Source organism: Aedes aegypti, chromosome 3, assembly GCF_002204515.2.
Source record: "Aedes aegypti strain LVP_AGWG chromosome 3, AaegL5.0 Primary Assembly, whole genome shotgun sequence".
NCBI classification, from domain to species: domain Eukaryota; kingdom Metazoa; phylum Arthropoda; class Insecta; order Diptera; family Culicidae; genus Aedes; species Aedes aegypti.
In genome coordinates, this window is record NC_035109.1 from 317,734,305 (window position 1) to 317,751,511 (window position 17,207).

Here is a 17,207-nt window from a genome sequence, read left to right on the forward strand (position 1 = left end):
ACACTACTTTTCCCTCCTTCATCTCGGTGTTTTGTGTTAGAGAATACTAGCATTTAAATTCTAGAAAATCTAGTAACGACTTCCTTCGGAAGAGAAGTAAAAGCCGTCGTTTCCGAGATGAACTGGCCCAAGGCTAAAAATCTCGTTAATAAAGATAAAAAAAAAAAACTCAACCTAACTGGGTTTGCGTGATCTGTGGGGATTTGAATTTGAAACTTCTAACTTTCTGAGTTATTGGGTCACCAAGTGACTCGATAGCTTAGTTAATAAAGCGCTCATCTAGCATAAAAGAGTCCTGGGTTCGAATCCCAGACGAGCACGTGAATTTATTAAATATTTTTTTTATACCTCGCGTAATGAGTAAATTAATTTAATAACCATGCGAATTGAATTACTGAACATCTCATATGTGTCAATATCCAATTGTATGTTTTTGAGAAGTAGTTCGTGATCTTTCAGGGTATTCGCCATAACGCGACAGTGTGCTTTTTTGCGTATTTGAAGAAAACCTCGATTCCCTTAATAGAGTTCAAGATCTTCCAACAAATTCGGTAACACTGACCACGAAAGAATGCACCATTTGCTTCCTTATTTAAATTGCAGATCTTGGATTAGAAGATGCTTCGATTTGCTGCTCGGAAGGTTTGTCATCGATTTGATATCTCATTTTCGATGCAATTTCTGACATTATTAATTTTACATTTGTACAAAAATAGAGCGCATTTCGGGGAAGCATCTTTTTTCCATTCTTTCTACGTTCAGCGACAGTTACAAAACCACTTTCTCGAAACTTAGCTTGAAAATTCACCCTTGTTTTTGTTTGTTGCTACAAACATATTCAGGAGACGTGACCTCAAAATTGTCAATCGACTGTATGTTGAAAAACAAACAATCTGCTACAAATCTGCAATTGGGAAATCTTGAACGAATCAAATTCTCAGAATCAACGAATCAAATTGTCATTGAAACAGACGTCAAACAAACAACAAAGTATGCGCACCCACAACCCTTTGTTTCAACTTTTGCGGATTGAGATACAACCTCAAGATAAATTGTCATGGAAAACACAGGGACAACATTGTTGCAACCTTTTCAATTTGCAATTATTCGGTTATTTTTAACACAAAATCATCTTTATTTTCTGGTGGTTACTCAATAATGTGGCAATGTTTACCAACACGAAGAAAGTTCTAAAAAATAGTAATGCGAAGCATTAAAATTCGCTTTGCAAGCAGTGAGCGTTAGTCATATTCTGTTCAAGTTGTGATAAACTGTTGTTGCGGAATAACATTGTTGCAACAAGAACAGGAAATGGTAATGTCTTTGTTGCCATCCTTTGGTTGACAACTGATTCACTGCTCAGATTACAAATTGGGATATGGCAGCAAAAAGAAACAAAAAATAAAGTGAAAGCTTGAAATGGGCATTGAAAAATCCATCAAAGGCAAATAAATCCGCCAAAAACCTGCCGGCATTCGTTTTGGCCAATCTAATCAATGCCAGCACGTTTCTTTCAAATTCCTCGGAAGTTTCCCCGCCTCCCCGAAATTAGAACTCGTCGACTGCCTGCCGTGATTCCTAGAACGCACTGGGAACAAATTATCTTCGCGCAAGCGTTCCAATCTAGCCACGAATGGAAGATATCGCGAGCGAAGAAACGCGTCGAAGTATTTCGTTTTAATTAGGTAAACTTTCCGAGTGTCGAGATTTCCCGCCCCGAAATGAAGACGACGATTGATGACTACATCATAGGGTGGTAGGTGGTGATGGCGGTGGGTGGGAAACTTTTTAGGTGGAAAATTCCGTTCTGATTAATCGTTTGCCAGTTTTCGCGTGACGGCTATCAATTCCAACGTTTTGCGACGACACGTTTCGGAATGATTGCTCAGTTCACATGGTCGGCTTTTTGGAGGCGTTTAATTGTAGGAGGCGCGTGAGAGGAATTCGATTCCAGACTGATATGAACACATGTGTCTTGACGTTGGATGATATTTTGTAAAGTAATAATTGATAAAATGAATCTAAACCCATCTGAGATCTTTGAAAAATCGTTGCAAAACCATAAGCGGAGAGCTAGAGATCCCTTCTTTTGAAAATTCAGATCCTTTAAGGGTTTTCAATGTCATCCTTTGACAAACTCATGTTCTGATTATCGACGGATTTCTGGCAGGATTGACTGCTAATATTCCTAGGGATATTACTTGGACCACAATCAGGTGGTCAGTATCTCGGTTGTTGAAGGATGCATTACAAGAGAATATGAAAATGTTCAACATTTTTAAGTTAAACATAAATCACCCGAATGGCTCGATACCGTTTTAGTATATGATAGTTGCTGCTCTTGAACGCTCTCTCGCCACGGTACCAAATGAGAGAGTGAATATCAACATTCATAGGGCTCTCCGATTGCGATATTGAAATCAACTTCTAAGATTGTACTTAAACTTCAAAGGCACAAATCTCGTGAAGAAAGCATCCAACAACAGTGTACTTTTTATGTTGGCTTTGTGCACTAGCAGAAAGCTTAAAATAAGAAGATCAGAAACGTTTGCCAGCTATTTCTCCAGTTTAGTGTTTTTGAAAACGTGAGTAGGGGTACAAGTCGGCCTTATTGCCGGCCATCTTTGGATTCCGAGATGTTTCACCTTAAGAGTTTTGAAACATTTTCGCGGCTTGTAAATCTCTCTTCTTGAAAATGACTCCACGTATGTGCAAAAGAGCCAGATGAAAAAAACATTTCTAACCAGTGGCCCTAGCAAACTTTGTCTTGTCATCAAGTAGGCTGTTGAAAAACGCTATGAAACGTCCCTTACAAAATGGCAGTTTCTTTTACTCCCGTTTTTTCGACTTTCCTCACCAATATCCAGTGCTTCTTATATACACAAACACGTCAGAACACTTCAGGAACATAACTATATTCTAAACCCATTTTGTGACAAACAAACACCATTCCATTTTTATTTATATACTTGCTTACAGAACGTGGCTAGCCACGTTCCAACGAAATTGTGTAGCGAAAAGCTATGTATAATCTTTTAAAGTGCATGATAATAATGACCACCTAATCGCCTAAATGTATGCTCTGACCATACTCAATCGACCACGTCGCCTGAATGCTGTTGTAATGTTTTAATATGAAATAATTATAGTTTTAAGTGTTGTTGTAGTGTTTCTTATATTGTGAAACATTTCAAAAGCTCAAGAAAATTCTATGAATCATGAAATACTCATGCCGAAAATTCTCGAATATAGCAGTAATATATTGTCATCTTTCAAATTCACAGTAGGAAGGTAGCCATAAGGGAGGAGTTACCACCTCATGGAAATATCAAGTCATGGAAATCTGATATAAGGGACCATCATTGTAGCCATAACATTTTGGTTTCAGTATGCTTCCATGAGTCAATATCGAGTCATGGAACATAGACCCGTGTAGGTTTCACTGTAAATATAAAAAAAACGAATATTTGTTGCACATTCATCTCATTATCTGGCTTTTGCTTATGTCGAATTCGTTTATGAACCCAGGTTGGTATTGGCAAATACCGTTATGAATCAAATATTTAACCGCACCCCAAATTAAATCCGACCGAACTACAATCTACTTGAAGTGGGGTTGTTTAGGATTTGATCATCTACCAAATTCCTAAAAACAAAAACGACAATTATGAAAGTTCGATAATATTCTATGAATTGGGAAGAATGATGTCCAGAGAACTCCAGAATATTTTATTGTAGCGCCTAATGAAAGATTTCAGTGAAACATTTCAAAGCGTTACTGACAGACAGACAACGCTGGGATTTTATGTATATGATAGAAGAATAAATTCATTTGACAATGGATAGTGTCATGACGATTTGAAGGATATTGGTAGCTGAATAACAGTTTATTTTCAAGACAGCGGGGTATAACGCGATACTCCTGTTCCAAACGGAATTTTTGTGGCCAAATCCAGCTATTTTCAAAATTCTTATTGCGGCATAATTTAAATTTCACCAACAGTTTCTGAGGAATCATTATGTCTTGCGCATGTTATCCCACATCATTTACTCACAAGGTCTCCAAAATGGTTTTTAATTTACCACGACGGTGCATTTTACACCTTGTTCTACCAGTCCTCACACGATCTGGTAAGGTAAAAAAATATTTGAAAAAAAAAGACTGATGAACCTAACATAGTTATATCAACTTTACCAGCCCCACTATGGGGTGCACGTTTACTATAGTTAAATACTCTGTAAATCACGAAAGATGCGATTGAGTTACCCTGCTGATCCACGTACACCGATAATTTTTTGAAAGCCAATTCACGATCTTGGGCGATGTGGCTTGACATATCGGGACTCATGTGAATGAAACCAGAAATTGACTTATCATACTTCTCAAAAGTATGTATTTTCAAAAGCGTTGTATTAAAACTTTTTGATTTGATATGTTTATCATGTATCTTGTATCAAAAAAATACAGGCCACCTCATCTATTTTGCTAATTATATTTTTATTTCTACGAATGAAACATAAAATGAAAAAATAAATTAGTTGTAACACACAACAGTAGCTTTTTGTAATGTTCGATTTTGGCAACCGTTTCAGACTTTGTGTAAAAATCAATTGATCAATTATTGATAATTTTTGAAATAAAAAAATTAATAAATGAATTCAACCGATGATGAATCATGTTAAATATAAACAAATGAACCTCAAAAAGACCGTTCAATTTAAGCATGGTTCGTTTTTGACAGAACACAATTATTAGACGTGTCTTTTTTAAGGATTCCCATGCAAAATTGCGCCTAGGATCGGTAGTTATTATTGAACAGATTTTTACACATAGGCTTTCTGATCTCACCAGTGAATTTTTCGTGGAATCAATTTAAATTTCTTTAATAATTCCGCCAAAGATTTAAATATTTCTCCAGGAAGGTCCTCATAGTACTTGTTACATAGAAATTCCCATGGTTAGCTTAATATATCAGCTAGTTGTACATAAATAAGTGGCTTAGAATTACTGAGGACTTCTCCAAGAAATAGTACAATAAATTCTAGGAGTCTCTCCAAGACTGTCTTCAAGGTCATCAAGCAGGGACCTTCCTTAGCCAAGTGGTTAGAGTCCGCGGCTACAAAGCAAAGCCAAGCTGAACGTGTCTGGGTTCGGTCCAGGATTTTTTCGGCATAGAGTACAACGATGCTATGCAACAATGGGAAAAGAAGCTCTCAGTTAATAACTGTGAAAACTGAGGAGCAGGCTCTGTCCCAGTGAGGACGTAATGGCAAGAAGAAGAAGTCACCAAGCAAATATTCTTTCCACAAAATCTTCGTGGAGTTTATCAACAGTTTTTTTTCAAATTTTCCAGTGAAGTTCTTTCTAATGTTACTCTTCAGATTTTTTCGAAGGATATTTTGGAAAATATCTTGGAAGTTCTTCGCAGCAAAAATTATCCAGGACTTCTGAAAAAAAAGAATATTTTTTTCAGGAGGAACTTTAAGGATTCCTCTTTATATTTCATAGGATTTTCATAAGCAATTAAACAGGAATCAATTGAGAAAATTTTATAAGTGAATTTACAGAGACATTCTCCGTAGATCTATCTGCATTTCTCCACATAAAGTTCTCTAAGCGTTCCTTTAGATTTCTCTTAATTTACTGTTGCTCCCGCATACCTTTAAAACTTGCTCAAAAATAATATTTCACAGCTTTAAAAAAAATGCCTTCTTTAAGACATTTTCAGAATCCAAACATTCACATGAAGTTTCTAGCGGAATGCATTCAACTGTTTTTTTTATTCAAAAACATTCCGCGAAAACACTCAACAAAAAAAATTCTCGAGAAATTTAATCACGCATTTTTTTAGACAATTAAATTATTGTTAACCTTGAGATGTTGTCCTAGGATTCTTCCCAAAAACAGCACTTCTGGGGAATTTTGGAAGAACCTTTTAAACAGATTTACTAGAGGATTTTGCAGTTCATTCATGAACTTCTGAAATAATTTCCCAAGAAATTCCATCAGGTATCCGTTTAAGTTTCCAGAAATTACTCCCTCAATTTTTACGAATGTTAATCCAGGGATTCTTCCACAAGTATAAGGATTTCTTTACAAATAACTCTACGAATCACTCTGTATAAACATCCAATTTAAAAAGATTTCTAGAGTACCACAAACAAAAAAAGTTTTGTTAAAAAATCGTTGGATAATTTCTGACTCAAATGAATTCAGAAAAATCTACTTGATTCTTGTCTGAAAATTCAAGAACTCATCGCAGAATTTCTGAAATGTTTTGACAAATTTCCTGATGATATATCTCCAAGCAAAGTTAAAGTGACGTTTGTAGGAGTTAATACAAAAATCCTTCTATAATAAACAACGATTGCTGTTTGAACGGATAGAATTTCCACTGAAGGTAATCGTATTCAACATCTAAGGAAATGTTTTTAAACTTCGAAATTGCGTAATGCTATGACGAACAGATCGATGCCGAAACCATTTTCATTCAGACTATTTTTAATCATTGTGGTGGAACTGTAGAAGTTCAAGGCTAAGCCAGACCACGAAATTTTATGATCAAAAATCTGGAGAACCAAACAACCGTTCAAGCTGAAAACTTGATCAATTGGTCACTAGCTGGTGGTGATCAATCAATCAACTCTTCAGCTCATACGGATGTTTGGTTCTTCAAAATTGTACTTTTGTTCACCTCAACGCGAAAATGTTGGCGGTATTTTTTATGATTATTTCCAAAGATGTCTTAAAGTAAAGTTAATTATGTAAGATATCACTACATTTAAATTTCGGTGGCTTTTTAGCATGGCTTTGACCATTTGTTGAGAAATTCCTGATGGACTTTCAGAAATCAGGAACCATAAATGTATAAAAATACTGGAATCAACAAAACTGATTCACCTTTTTCTTAAGATGTTTAGAAGTGTTACTGTTTGGAGTATGAAAAGATTTTTTGTACGTAGTTCTTCAAGAACACTCACAAGACGCGACGCGAGACTGGACACAAACTGTTCTTACAAACATAAAAAGGATTTAAACATTCACCTTTTTCGTCGACCGATGTCCAACTGATAACAAAGAAGAGAATAAAACAGCTTTGTACTTTCTCCAGTACACATCAGAAAGAAATAAAACTAAGTGAATTCCAATTTCATCTAGCGAAAAAGCGGCGAACTTATCGGGGCATCGTCGTCATTCCTCAAGAAAGCGTCATGCGAAGGAAGGAGAAACAGGCACTCGTGATCCTGCTATGAAAATTATATGGCAGGATTTGCAGAAAGAAATCAAGAAACGTTTTGCTCAATTAAGAAACAAAAATTTTGAAAATAAAATTTCTCAATTGGACCCTGGCTCTAAGCCCTTTTGGAAATTATCGAAAATCTTGAAAAAACCTCAGAAGCCAATACCGGCATTGAAAGAGGAAAACAAATTATTACTAACTAATAGCGAAAAAGCTCAAAAACTTGCTATGCAGTTTGAAAGTGCGCACAATTTTAATTTAGGACTTACTAGTCCAATTGAAAATGAAGTTACTCAGGAGTTCGAAAATATTCTCAATCAAGAGAACGTTTTCGAAAATGCCTGGGAGACTGATTTGGAAGAAGTGAGAACTATTATTAAAAAATTCAAAAATATGAAAGCTCCTGGCGATGATGGAATTTTCTACATCCTCATCAAGAAACTTCCAGAAAGTAGCTTATCATTTTAAGTTGATATATTTAACAAATGTTTTCAATTAACATATTTTCCTGACAAATGGAAAAATGCTAAGGTTGTTCCAATTTTAAAACCAGACAAAAATCCTGCAGAAGCTTCTAGCTATCGTCCAATCAGTTTGCTTTCCTCCATCAGTAAACTTTTTGAAAAGGTTATTTTGAACAGAATGATGGCCCACATCAACGAGAATTCAATTTTTTCCAATGAACAGTTCGGATTCCGCCATGGACATTCGACCACTCATCAACTTTTACGTGTAACAAATTTGATCCGTTCCAACAAATCTGAAGGCTACTCTACTGGTCTTGCTCTTCTAGACATAGAAAAAGCATTCGACAGTGTTTGGCATGAAGGTTTGATTGTAAAATTGAAAAAATTTAATTTTCCAACATACATTGTTAGAATAATTCAAAGTTATCTGTCAAATCGTACACTTCAGGTTAATTATCAGAACTCTAGATCTGAAAGACTTCCTGTAAGAGCTGGTGTTCCCCAAGGCAGCATTTTGGGACCAATATTATACAATATTTTCACATCTGACTTACCTGAGTTACCTCAGGGATGTCAAAAATCTTTGTTTGCGGATGACACAGGCCTCTCCGCCAAAGGACGAAGCCTGCGTGTCATCTGTAGTCGATTGCAAAAAAGTTTGGATATTTTTTCTTCATACTTGCAAAAATGGAAGATTTCTCTTAATGCTTCCAAAACTCAACTAATAATATTCCCACATAAACCAAAAGCTCTTTATTTGAAACCTTCAAGTAGACATGTTGTCACGATGAGAGGGGTTCCAATAAATTGGTCAGATGAAGTTAAGTATCTAGGACTCATGCTAGATAAGAATTTAACTTTAAAAAATCACATTGAGGGCATTCAAGCCAAATGTAACAAATATGTAAAATGTCTCTATCCCCTTATTAATAGAAAATCAAAACTTTGTCTTAAAAACAAGCTTTTGATATTCAAATAAATTTTCAGGCCAGCCATGTTGTATGCTGTACCAATATGGACTAGCTGTTGTAATACCAGGAAAAAAGCTCTGCAGAGAATTCAAAATAAAATTTTGAAAATGATTCTGAGGCTTCCTCCCTGGTATAGTACCAATGAGTTACATAGGATATCCAATGTTGAAACATTGGAACAAATGTCAAATAAAATAATAAATAATTTCAGGCAAAAATCGTTACAATCTTCTATTGCCACGATTAATGCGTTATATGTTTAGGTTAAGTTAGGTTAAGTATATTAAAAACTATTTTTTTTTCTCTTATAAGCAGGTGAAATCAACTCACCTGTAAAAAATCTGAACTGCTACGGCAAATGAAATGTAATATGTTGTTAACAAAATGTTAATAAAATCTTAGATTTGTTTTACCAAATTAGGATGATAGTGTTGTCTAATAACACAGAACACCTAGATATAAGAAATAATGAATGTAATGTTTGGAATGATACTAATAAAGAAATTAAAAAAAAAAAAAAAGGAAGGAGAAACAGGAAGATATTGGACCAGGTAGAAACGCCAGATTAGCGACAGAACAACGAAAGATAAACGATTATTTATAATCTTTTCTCTAGAGTTGAAAAATAACAATTCAAACCTCTTTGATGAATCAAATAAAAACAATTCTTAGATAGTTCTATCAAAATCTTCTTCTGAAATTATCCTTTAAATCTGGTAGAATTTTTTCCTTAACTTCTAGATGCCCCAGAATGCTGCCAGGAAGCCTCTAAGAAATTGAATTGCACTAGAATGCAATCCCAGAATATGGATTGGTAAAGTTTTTACCAAAGAAATGTTTTAAGGATGATCGTTGCAATTTTTTTATGAACATATTAATAAATCCCTTTTCCTTCTTAGTTATTTTTCCAATTTTTCCGCTACATATTTCTCCACCGCTATGCTAATTTCAAAAGCAAAACTATTCCTGGGATTGTTCAACAAACATCCTCTAAAGCAGGCCTGTCCAACCTTTTTGAATGGGCCGAATCGCAGAAAAAATATCGGGCCAAGAGCCAAACTTTTTAAGGTGCAGTAATTTCCTTTTTTTTGTAATATCAAATAAATTTAATGAATTTCTTTGGTAAAAACACAAAATCTACATTTCTGATATAATCTTGCGTAAAACTCAGTGAGAATTGTGTTCATTGTGTGCTTCGTAGCCGTGCGGTTAGCGGCGTCAGTCGTTTAGGCGTATTGTGCTACGGAGTGTGGGTTCAATTCCCGCCCCAGCAACAGCAAAAGAAAACTTTTCGTCAAACGAAAAATTCTTCACTGGTCCACTGGTCGTTCCGTGTGTCCGTTGTCTAATGTTAGTTATGTTCAGTCTGTGCAGCCTATGGCTGAAGACGGTGTAAATTGTCTTTTATGACTACGGCCAAATGCAACCCTGTATTCGAATGTGAGAATGTTATCCAGGATTGGTCGAAAAATCCCTCTCAGAATTCAATCAAAACATTTTGAAAGGAATGTGTCAGAGTCTCGTCTAGTATCATTTGAGAAGCCGTTCAAAGGTTTTCAAGAATGGAATCCAGAATTTTGCGAGAATCCAGCGCTGGTTTTTTTGAAAATTGTTCGCAGGATTCCGTCAGAACCCAACCCACCACTCATTTTAAAATGTTGTTATAGAATATGAAGAAGCCTGTCCTGATCAGAGTTCTGAAAAAAAAATCGTTGACGATCATGTGAGAACATTTTACACAATAATGTGCCACATTTTATGATTATTCTGGCTAGGATTATGTGTAATCCTCTTAAGGATTCAATGGAAATGTAGTTCTACTTTTGTGAAAATCCAGCCCAAGTTTTCTATTAAATTTATGTGAGAATTCTGTATAAACTATTAATTTGCCTAATTTTTGTTATAATTACCTATGCTAAGGGGTTAGCGAGAATCCCCATTAAGATTTAGTGAGATTGGGTTCGGCCATATGCTTTTTTCGGGAACATTTGTTTCTTCATGAATATGAATATCTTGATTAAGATTTATTTAATTTATTTCTCATAAAAGTTAGTTTTTAAATCTTTTGAGACGAAGTTCAAGAAAGCATTTAATTTTAAAAGGATCAACAAAAGAAGTTGGAATAACTTAAAAAAGTAAATAAACACAAGTTATGACAAACAGTACTGAAATTGTATTGAAAGTTTTAAGAAATCAATCCTTTTCTGATATCAAATCTTTCCAATATGGAAACGCAGCAAAAGGGCCAGATATTAGAAGGACCTTGAAGCTCTTCGCCGGCCGCATAAAATTATGCGACGGACCAGATGTGGCCCACGAGCCGTACATTGGGATAAAGATAAAACATAGACAAATTTCTGACGCAATTTGTGATGTATTTTGGAAATATTTCTGAAGTACTTTGGATGAACTTTGCGAAGAGGCATTTCTAGTAGAAGTTTCAGCGAAACCCCTCAGTATATGATTTGACAGTAATGATTTTTCTGAGGAATCGCGAGGGAAAACTTAAGTGATAAGGGAACATGTTCCTGAATCAATTTGTTTATAAAAAGTAGACATTAAACGAATGATTGCCTTCCAAGAAGTATTCACGTTGAACGTATGAACAAATTTCACAATATTTTTTTACTAATTTCCAAGCTATTTGCAGTAAAATTTCTTAAACCACCCTTCAAGAATTTGATTGTACTGGTGCCTGGCCCCTCCCCATCTGTTCCTACACCAATGGATATTAAAAAAATGCATCGTCTTCACATCCGACGGCGTTAGTTGCTCTTTTTTACAAAAATTGTTGGATGTTAAAACAACTCGTTTTCACCGTTTTATGTAGATAAGAGTTCTAATAGTATCATTAAAATATGACATTAAAATTATTAAAAGTAGTTTTACTTGTTACAAACGCATGATGAAAATGGATAAATTGAGATGACAGGCTTTCGTTTACGATTAATATACAAATCCTTCCACAACATGAAAGTGCCTATATACAGTAGTGTATAGAGAAGAACACCGTAGCTCAATCATAATTTGAAGTTTACTCTGCCAAAAAAATCACAGTATTCCTAACATATTCTTTAAAAATATCGCAATTTATATATTTGGCAAAATTCAGATATGGATTTTCCAACACAATCAATTAGATTAATAAAATATTCTCTATGAACTTAACATAATAAACTTAACAAATTGAAAGTTTTTGCAGAACGTTATATATTTCTTATTAAAAAAATCCTAGCTCGCGTTTTTGTCGAATTAGGAGATTTGTGATAACTCAATAGTTTGTATATTTGAATATGTGAATTCAAATTGAGTCAATTTGAAGTTATTTCTAAGCTGCGCTGGAAATTTAAGGAAAATCGGAGAAGCTTCTTTGTGTGGCTGCTCTCGTTTCTGTTTTTTCCTAACTAGTTGCGACACTGTACTCTACATATATTTTTATGCGTTTTGTGAAAAATATAAAACGAAATCCTCATTTTCCTTGCGGCTTTGTTATTTTTAGGCCGACATGGGAAAAAGCGCTGAATTTGTCCTTGAAAACTTATTAACTTAAACTTTAATCAACTCGTGAGGCAAAACCACTATTTCATAACACCAAAAACTACCGTTTGAATTCAAATTCCATCAGAAGTAGGTGATATCATGCTGAAGTTACGCACATTTTAGAATCCTACAAAGGCACATTTCTCCTCATAGCATGTATAACCCATGTTTGTAAAACTGATGTTTTAAACCCAGAAATATTAAGATCAATGATTGCTTCAATTACTTAATAGAAAATATGTTTGTTCATAATGCCAACATTTTAAAGGAAATGTAATAATGTATTTGATGGGTCAAAACCCACAATTCCCTTACCCTCTCAATCGAATGATTCCATACGCATTCGACAAAAATTTATTCCACCATTCTACTGAGGCTAAAAACTATTCAAAGCACTTACCGATTTGCGGGACGTCGTACTGCCGCTGACCTCGGGCACTGCGCAGCATCAGCTGGCTGGCCATGTCGTGCGGAATCGTCGGCATGTTACCGCTTCCGTCACTACTGCTTCCGCCGCTACCACTGTTACTGCTGTCCATCGAACCACCTCCACCAGCCCCGTTGGCCTCCATGGAACTTCCTCCACGTCCACCTCCTCCTCCGCCATTGCTATTACTGTGCGATGATCTTTTGTTATTACTGGGGTTCCGTTGCTGTTGCGGGGATTGATCTTCGTCGCTGCCCAAGTCGTTGTTGCTGTTGTCGTTGACGTCGCCGTTGGGGTTCTGTCCCGTCGGGGAGTTGCGCAGGTCGTAGTTGGTTTGAACCCCGAACAGTTCCTGTAGGCCGCGGGGTTGAATTAGGGGTCCGACCGGATGGCGCACCGGCGGTGGACTCAGTTCGGGCAGTTCGTTACTGGTTAGATGATTGATTACGACCCCGACGCCATGTGGCGACCTTTCCGGGGATTGCTGGGCTGGCGAGAGCAGCACCTGTTGGTGGTGCTGCTGTTGCTGCTGCTGGTGATGGTGCGATGAGGCGGAGGATAACGAGGGCTGTTTCATATGGGGGAGCACTAAGATGGGAGGTGGAGGCCCCGCGGGAATACTGTTCTCCGCCAGCAGCTCGGACATGTCGTCCAGTTCCTCTAATAGCTGAGCAGCTGCGGCCGGAGGAGGTGGAGGTGCTTTTATGTAAGCATCGCGGGCCATGTGCAGGGAGTAGGTGCTGGAGAGCACACTCAAGTAAGCCAGAATCGGCAGGATTTGGCGACGGAACATGGCTAAGCTTGGACTTTGGGGTTTGCGGTTTCCGGAAGGACTATGTACAGTGGTTCGCGAGCCAATTAATTGGTGATGCGTTGCGGGGGTTGAGAGGGGTTGTGGGTGGTGTTCGGGGGGAGAGTGAAAGACACGGAGAAGTACGGAGCGTGATGGAGAGAGTGAGTAGCGGGGAGCAGTGACAGGCAGTCACACGTACACGGGTGACCTTGCGTGTGCGCTCCCAAGCGGCGAAATAGGCAAACCGCACTCACGCACACGTAACAAGTTAATAATCAACAGGTTCAAAGCCAACTTCGATTCTCGTCTGCTTGATTTTTTTCACCGCCTTCTTTGTTCGGAAAAATTTCACCTGCACGGCCGCGTTTCGGACGGCCTGCTTGGATGTTTTTTTTTTTGTTTTCTCTTATTATATTTTTCTTCGATTGTCCGTTTCCGCTTCGGCTATTCGATACACTCTCACAACGGTGGTATGCAATTATACACTCGCTTTGTCAGTCTATTTTTAGCACATCCGTATGAATCCACCACTGTCCTTTTCCGATATCGATTGTGTGGAAGTTGTTATCCTGTCGCCGTTGCTTTTTCACCTTTTGAAAACTGGAGCCGAGAATGCGGGGGAAATACGGGTCGCGAACGCGCTGAGGGTTTTCGGTGATTTTCCGATTCCTCCGACTTACGAGGCGACGTATCCGGATCGATCCCGAGAAGCACTTGTGTGTTTTATCCGATATCACAATCTCTTCACCGAAGCACACAGTTTTCACTCGATTTCACCTCTTTCGCGACTCTTGCCGTTACACTTGTGTAAACTCTTCTTTTGCCGTGCTTCGTAAATCTTCTTCCAGAGCGGATGCTTCCTACAGACGAAACCGAGCGCTGGACTTGACAGTGTATAAAAATAGACTCTGGGTATCTCTCGTTCTCTCCGGGGGGCTCTTCACGTATGCCGCTGTTTGCGGATGTATGAATGAGGAAAATATCCTGTAAGCTAGAATTTCCTATTCCTAGTTGTTAGTAGTTTGCACTCACTAGAATCTTCGTCAATTTATTCCGTTTTCATAGAACTGTTTTTTTTTCACTTGGCTATTCAGGAATTAATCACTTCAACACAGTTGCTTCATATCCACCGAGGAAGGATCATTTGTGCCCAGTTTCGACGATTCCGAATCACTTGCCTACTGGTCTAATCACCGTTCGAAACACGGATTGGTCCAGCGCCTGCTTTGATTCCGACCGCGGCCTGCTATGATTGAACCGTCCTGTTCTTCTAACACTCAGCACAACTCGGCTCCGTTCTTCTGGTAGCTGTTGCTATTGTTGTTGTTGTTATTGTTGTTGCAGTGGTAGTTGTTATTGTTGTTGCTGGTGATGATGATGATAAGGGGGTAAGTTGGACCACCCTGGGAGGCCGCTTTGGCCATGACGCGCGTTCGGGAACCGTGTTCAACACACTAACTGCCTCGTCAAGGGATGAAACGCGAATGAGCGAACGCCAACGGTGAGCCACTTTTTCCTAGGTCCTAGTCGTGCACCATCCCCCCTTCCCCTATCCTCTCCCCCACCTCAAAGTCCTTCCCCAAGAAGTCTTCCAAGGATGCACCCGCGAGCTTTCGGTTGCTCTCTTCTCACTCTCTTCCCACCGAAACGACGACCACGCTCGTCACGTTCGCGTCAGGATGCCTCCTCGTCGGCAGAACTGCGCAGGCGTACCGATTTTCATTCAGGAGTCAGGACCACCGTCAAGAAGCCGCTCTCGTATCTCGGCTGGCGTCGGCTCCACCATCGCATCGTCGTCGTCGTCGTCGTCGTAATGGCTCTGTATGTATGCTGCTGCCGACGTCACAAAACATCCGGGGAATGCTACTACTCATGCGACCTCCTTCCAGCCCCCCAATCCCTCCGCCTGTGCAAACCCGCCGCCGCCCCCGGAAAAGCTCCGACTCCAAACTCCGAAGGTAACTTTTCCGCTTTCTCAAGCACAAACAGGTGGAGGATCTCTCCCCCACACTCTCGGTGTGCAGCTTTGGCTTTGGCGTTCGGTCGGTCGGTACCTGTTTTCATTCTTGAACCGGGAAAGAAGCATGACGTAAGCTCGCCGCAAACACTTTCGCAACATCCTGGGCCGAAACGGATTCGGATTGGCGACAGGAAAGTGGGGTGAGTAAATTGTACTGGGCTTTCGTAGGTATTTTTTTGTGGGGTGGTTGTTTCTTTCCCAGAATTTAGAAGGCTTATGCGATGCGACTAAGGGAGGTAAGTGCGGCTGGTAGGGATAGGGATAAGGCCGGTCGGTCTTTCAGTTGGTAGCGTCATGATTAGAATCAGCTGGTTCCCGTTTCCGGAGAATTGTGAGCTTGTCACCCTCGGTTAAGTGGTTTTTGACTTGCATTCTTCGGTGGTTGCGAAACAGTCGGCGGAGCGTTATTTCATAATGTTGTGAATTGAAACGATTATGCCGATGAGTTATTTCCGAGGACAAAACAATTACCAACAATGGCTTTCGACGTTGCTTTGCAGGTGGAGTTTCGTCATTTTAGTTGGAAATTATACGTTACGGCGAACTGAGCGGTTTTACCTAACATGTCTATTTTTAATTAGATGTTAATGCTTGCTGGTGATCTAAGTACTGACTGATAACCAAGAAGCACAATTACAGAACACTTTGGAATATCATTCTTTAGCAAAGAGCATATTACGACTTTTTCTGAGTTTTTTTTTTGTCTGTTTACCAATAAACGATACCTATTTGTGTCTCTTTCATGAAATAATGACATTTAATCGTTCTCAAAAACGGATTCAACCGTTACAGGTAGGAACGGCAATGGCATCTTCATTTGCTTACTTGATATTCGATGGGTAACAATTCGCTACTAAGAATCTACGGCGAATGATTGATTTTTCTCCACTGGATTCGGTCCTGAGCCTGAGATTTCAGTCGCTCTGAATTTAAAACCCTCGTCTGTGCGGCCTTCCACAAAGTTGACCGACTTGTCCGGGTTCTCTGTTGAATATTATCTTGGCTTGTCGTTATTCCGGCATACGGGCAATGTAGCCCGCCCAAAGCAGCCTACCGTGGTTTATAGGTTAACAATAGTAACCTATTTTTACATTTGATACATGCAACTCGTAATTCATTCAACGCCGCCAGTGTTTGCCCATTACGTTCGAAAACCCCGAGAGCTGTTCAGTCGACTTCTTTTAATATCCACGATTCTTGGCCATATAGGGCAACCGGAACAATAAGTGTCTTGTACATGCAAGTTTTGTTCTCGTTTACAGGCTACGGGGCTTCAGCTGGTTACGGAGCAGCTGCAATACATCTTTTCATCTCGTGAGTAACAATTCTTCAAACAATTCTTGAATCTATGGTTACACGGACACTAGGCTGTCACCGGGATTTCACGGCATATTACTCTTTTCGTGGCTGCATCTCTCCATCATCGGTTCTGTTCGCCAAATCGCTGTGCACTTGATCCGCCAATCTGGCTCGCTGCGGTCCACGGCTTCTGTGGTGACCTCTTATTCATGACCTACATACTTTACCATTATACATTTAATTCGTTTACGTTTAAACATCAAACCACCCAAACCTACATTATAGCGCTGAGTAGCAAAACTTCCAAACTTCCTCATTGCCACACCAGAACCAGGTCATTAGTTTAATTAAACATAGCTTTGGTCAAGCGTGAGCAGGTGCTCAACAGCTGACCATATAGATTAAAGAGAGTGAGAGCGTGAGCAACTTGCTCAACGCCAATAAATAAG

General features: G+C 38.7%; 1 protein-coding gene across 1 annotated transcript in view; it reads right to left on the reverse strand.

Moving 5' to 3' along the window:
- Window positions 1-14,922, reverse strand: part of LOC110677938 (CCR4-NOT transcription complex subunit 3-like) — a 256,294-nt gene extending 241,372 nt beyond the window's left edge. The window contains exon 1 of the mRNA XM_021849979.1: window positions 12,620-14,922. Within this exon, the coding sequence (XP_021705671.1) occupies window positions 12,620-13,439 (820 nt within the window). The 5' untranslated portion in view covers window positions 13,440-14,922. The remainder of the gene's footprint in view (window positions 1-12,619) is intronic.
- Window positions 14,923-17,207: the final 2,285 nt, after the last annotated feature.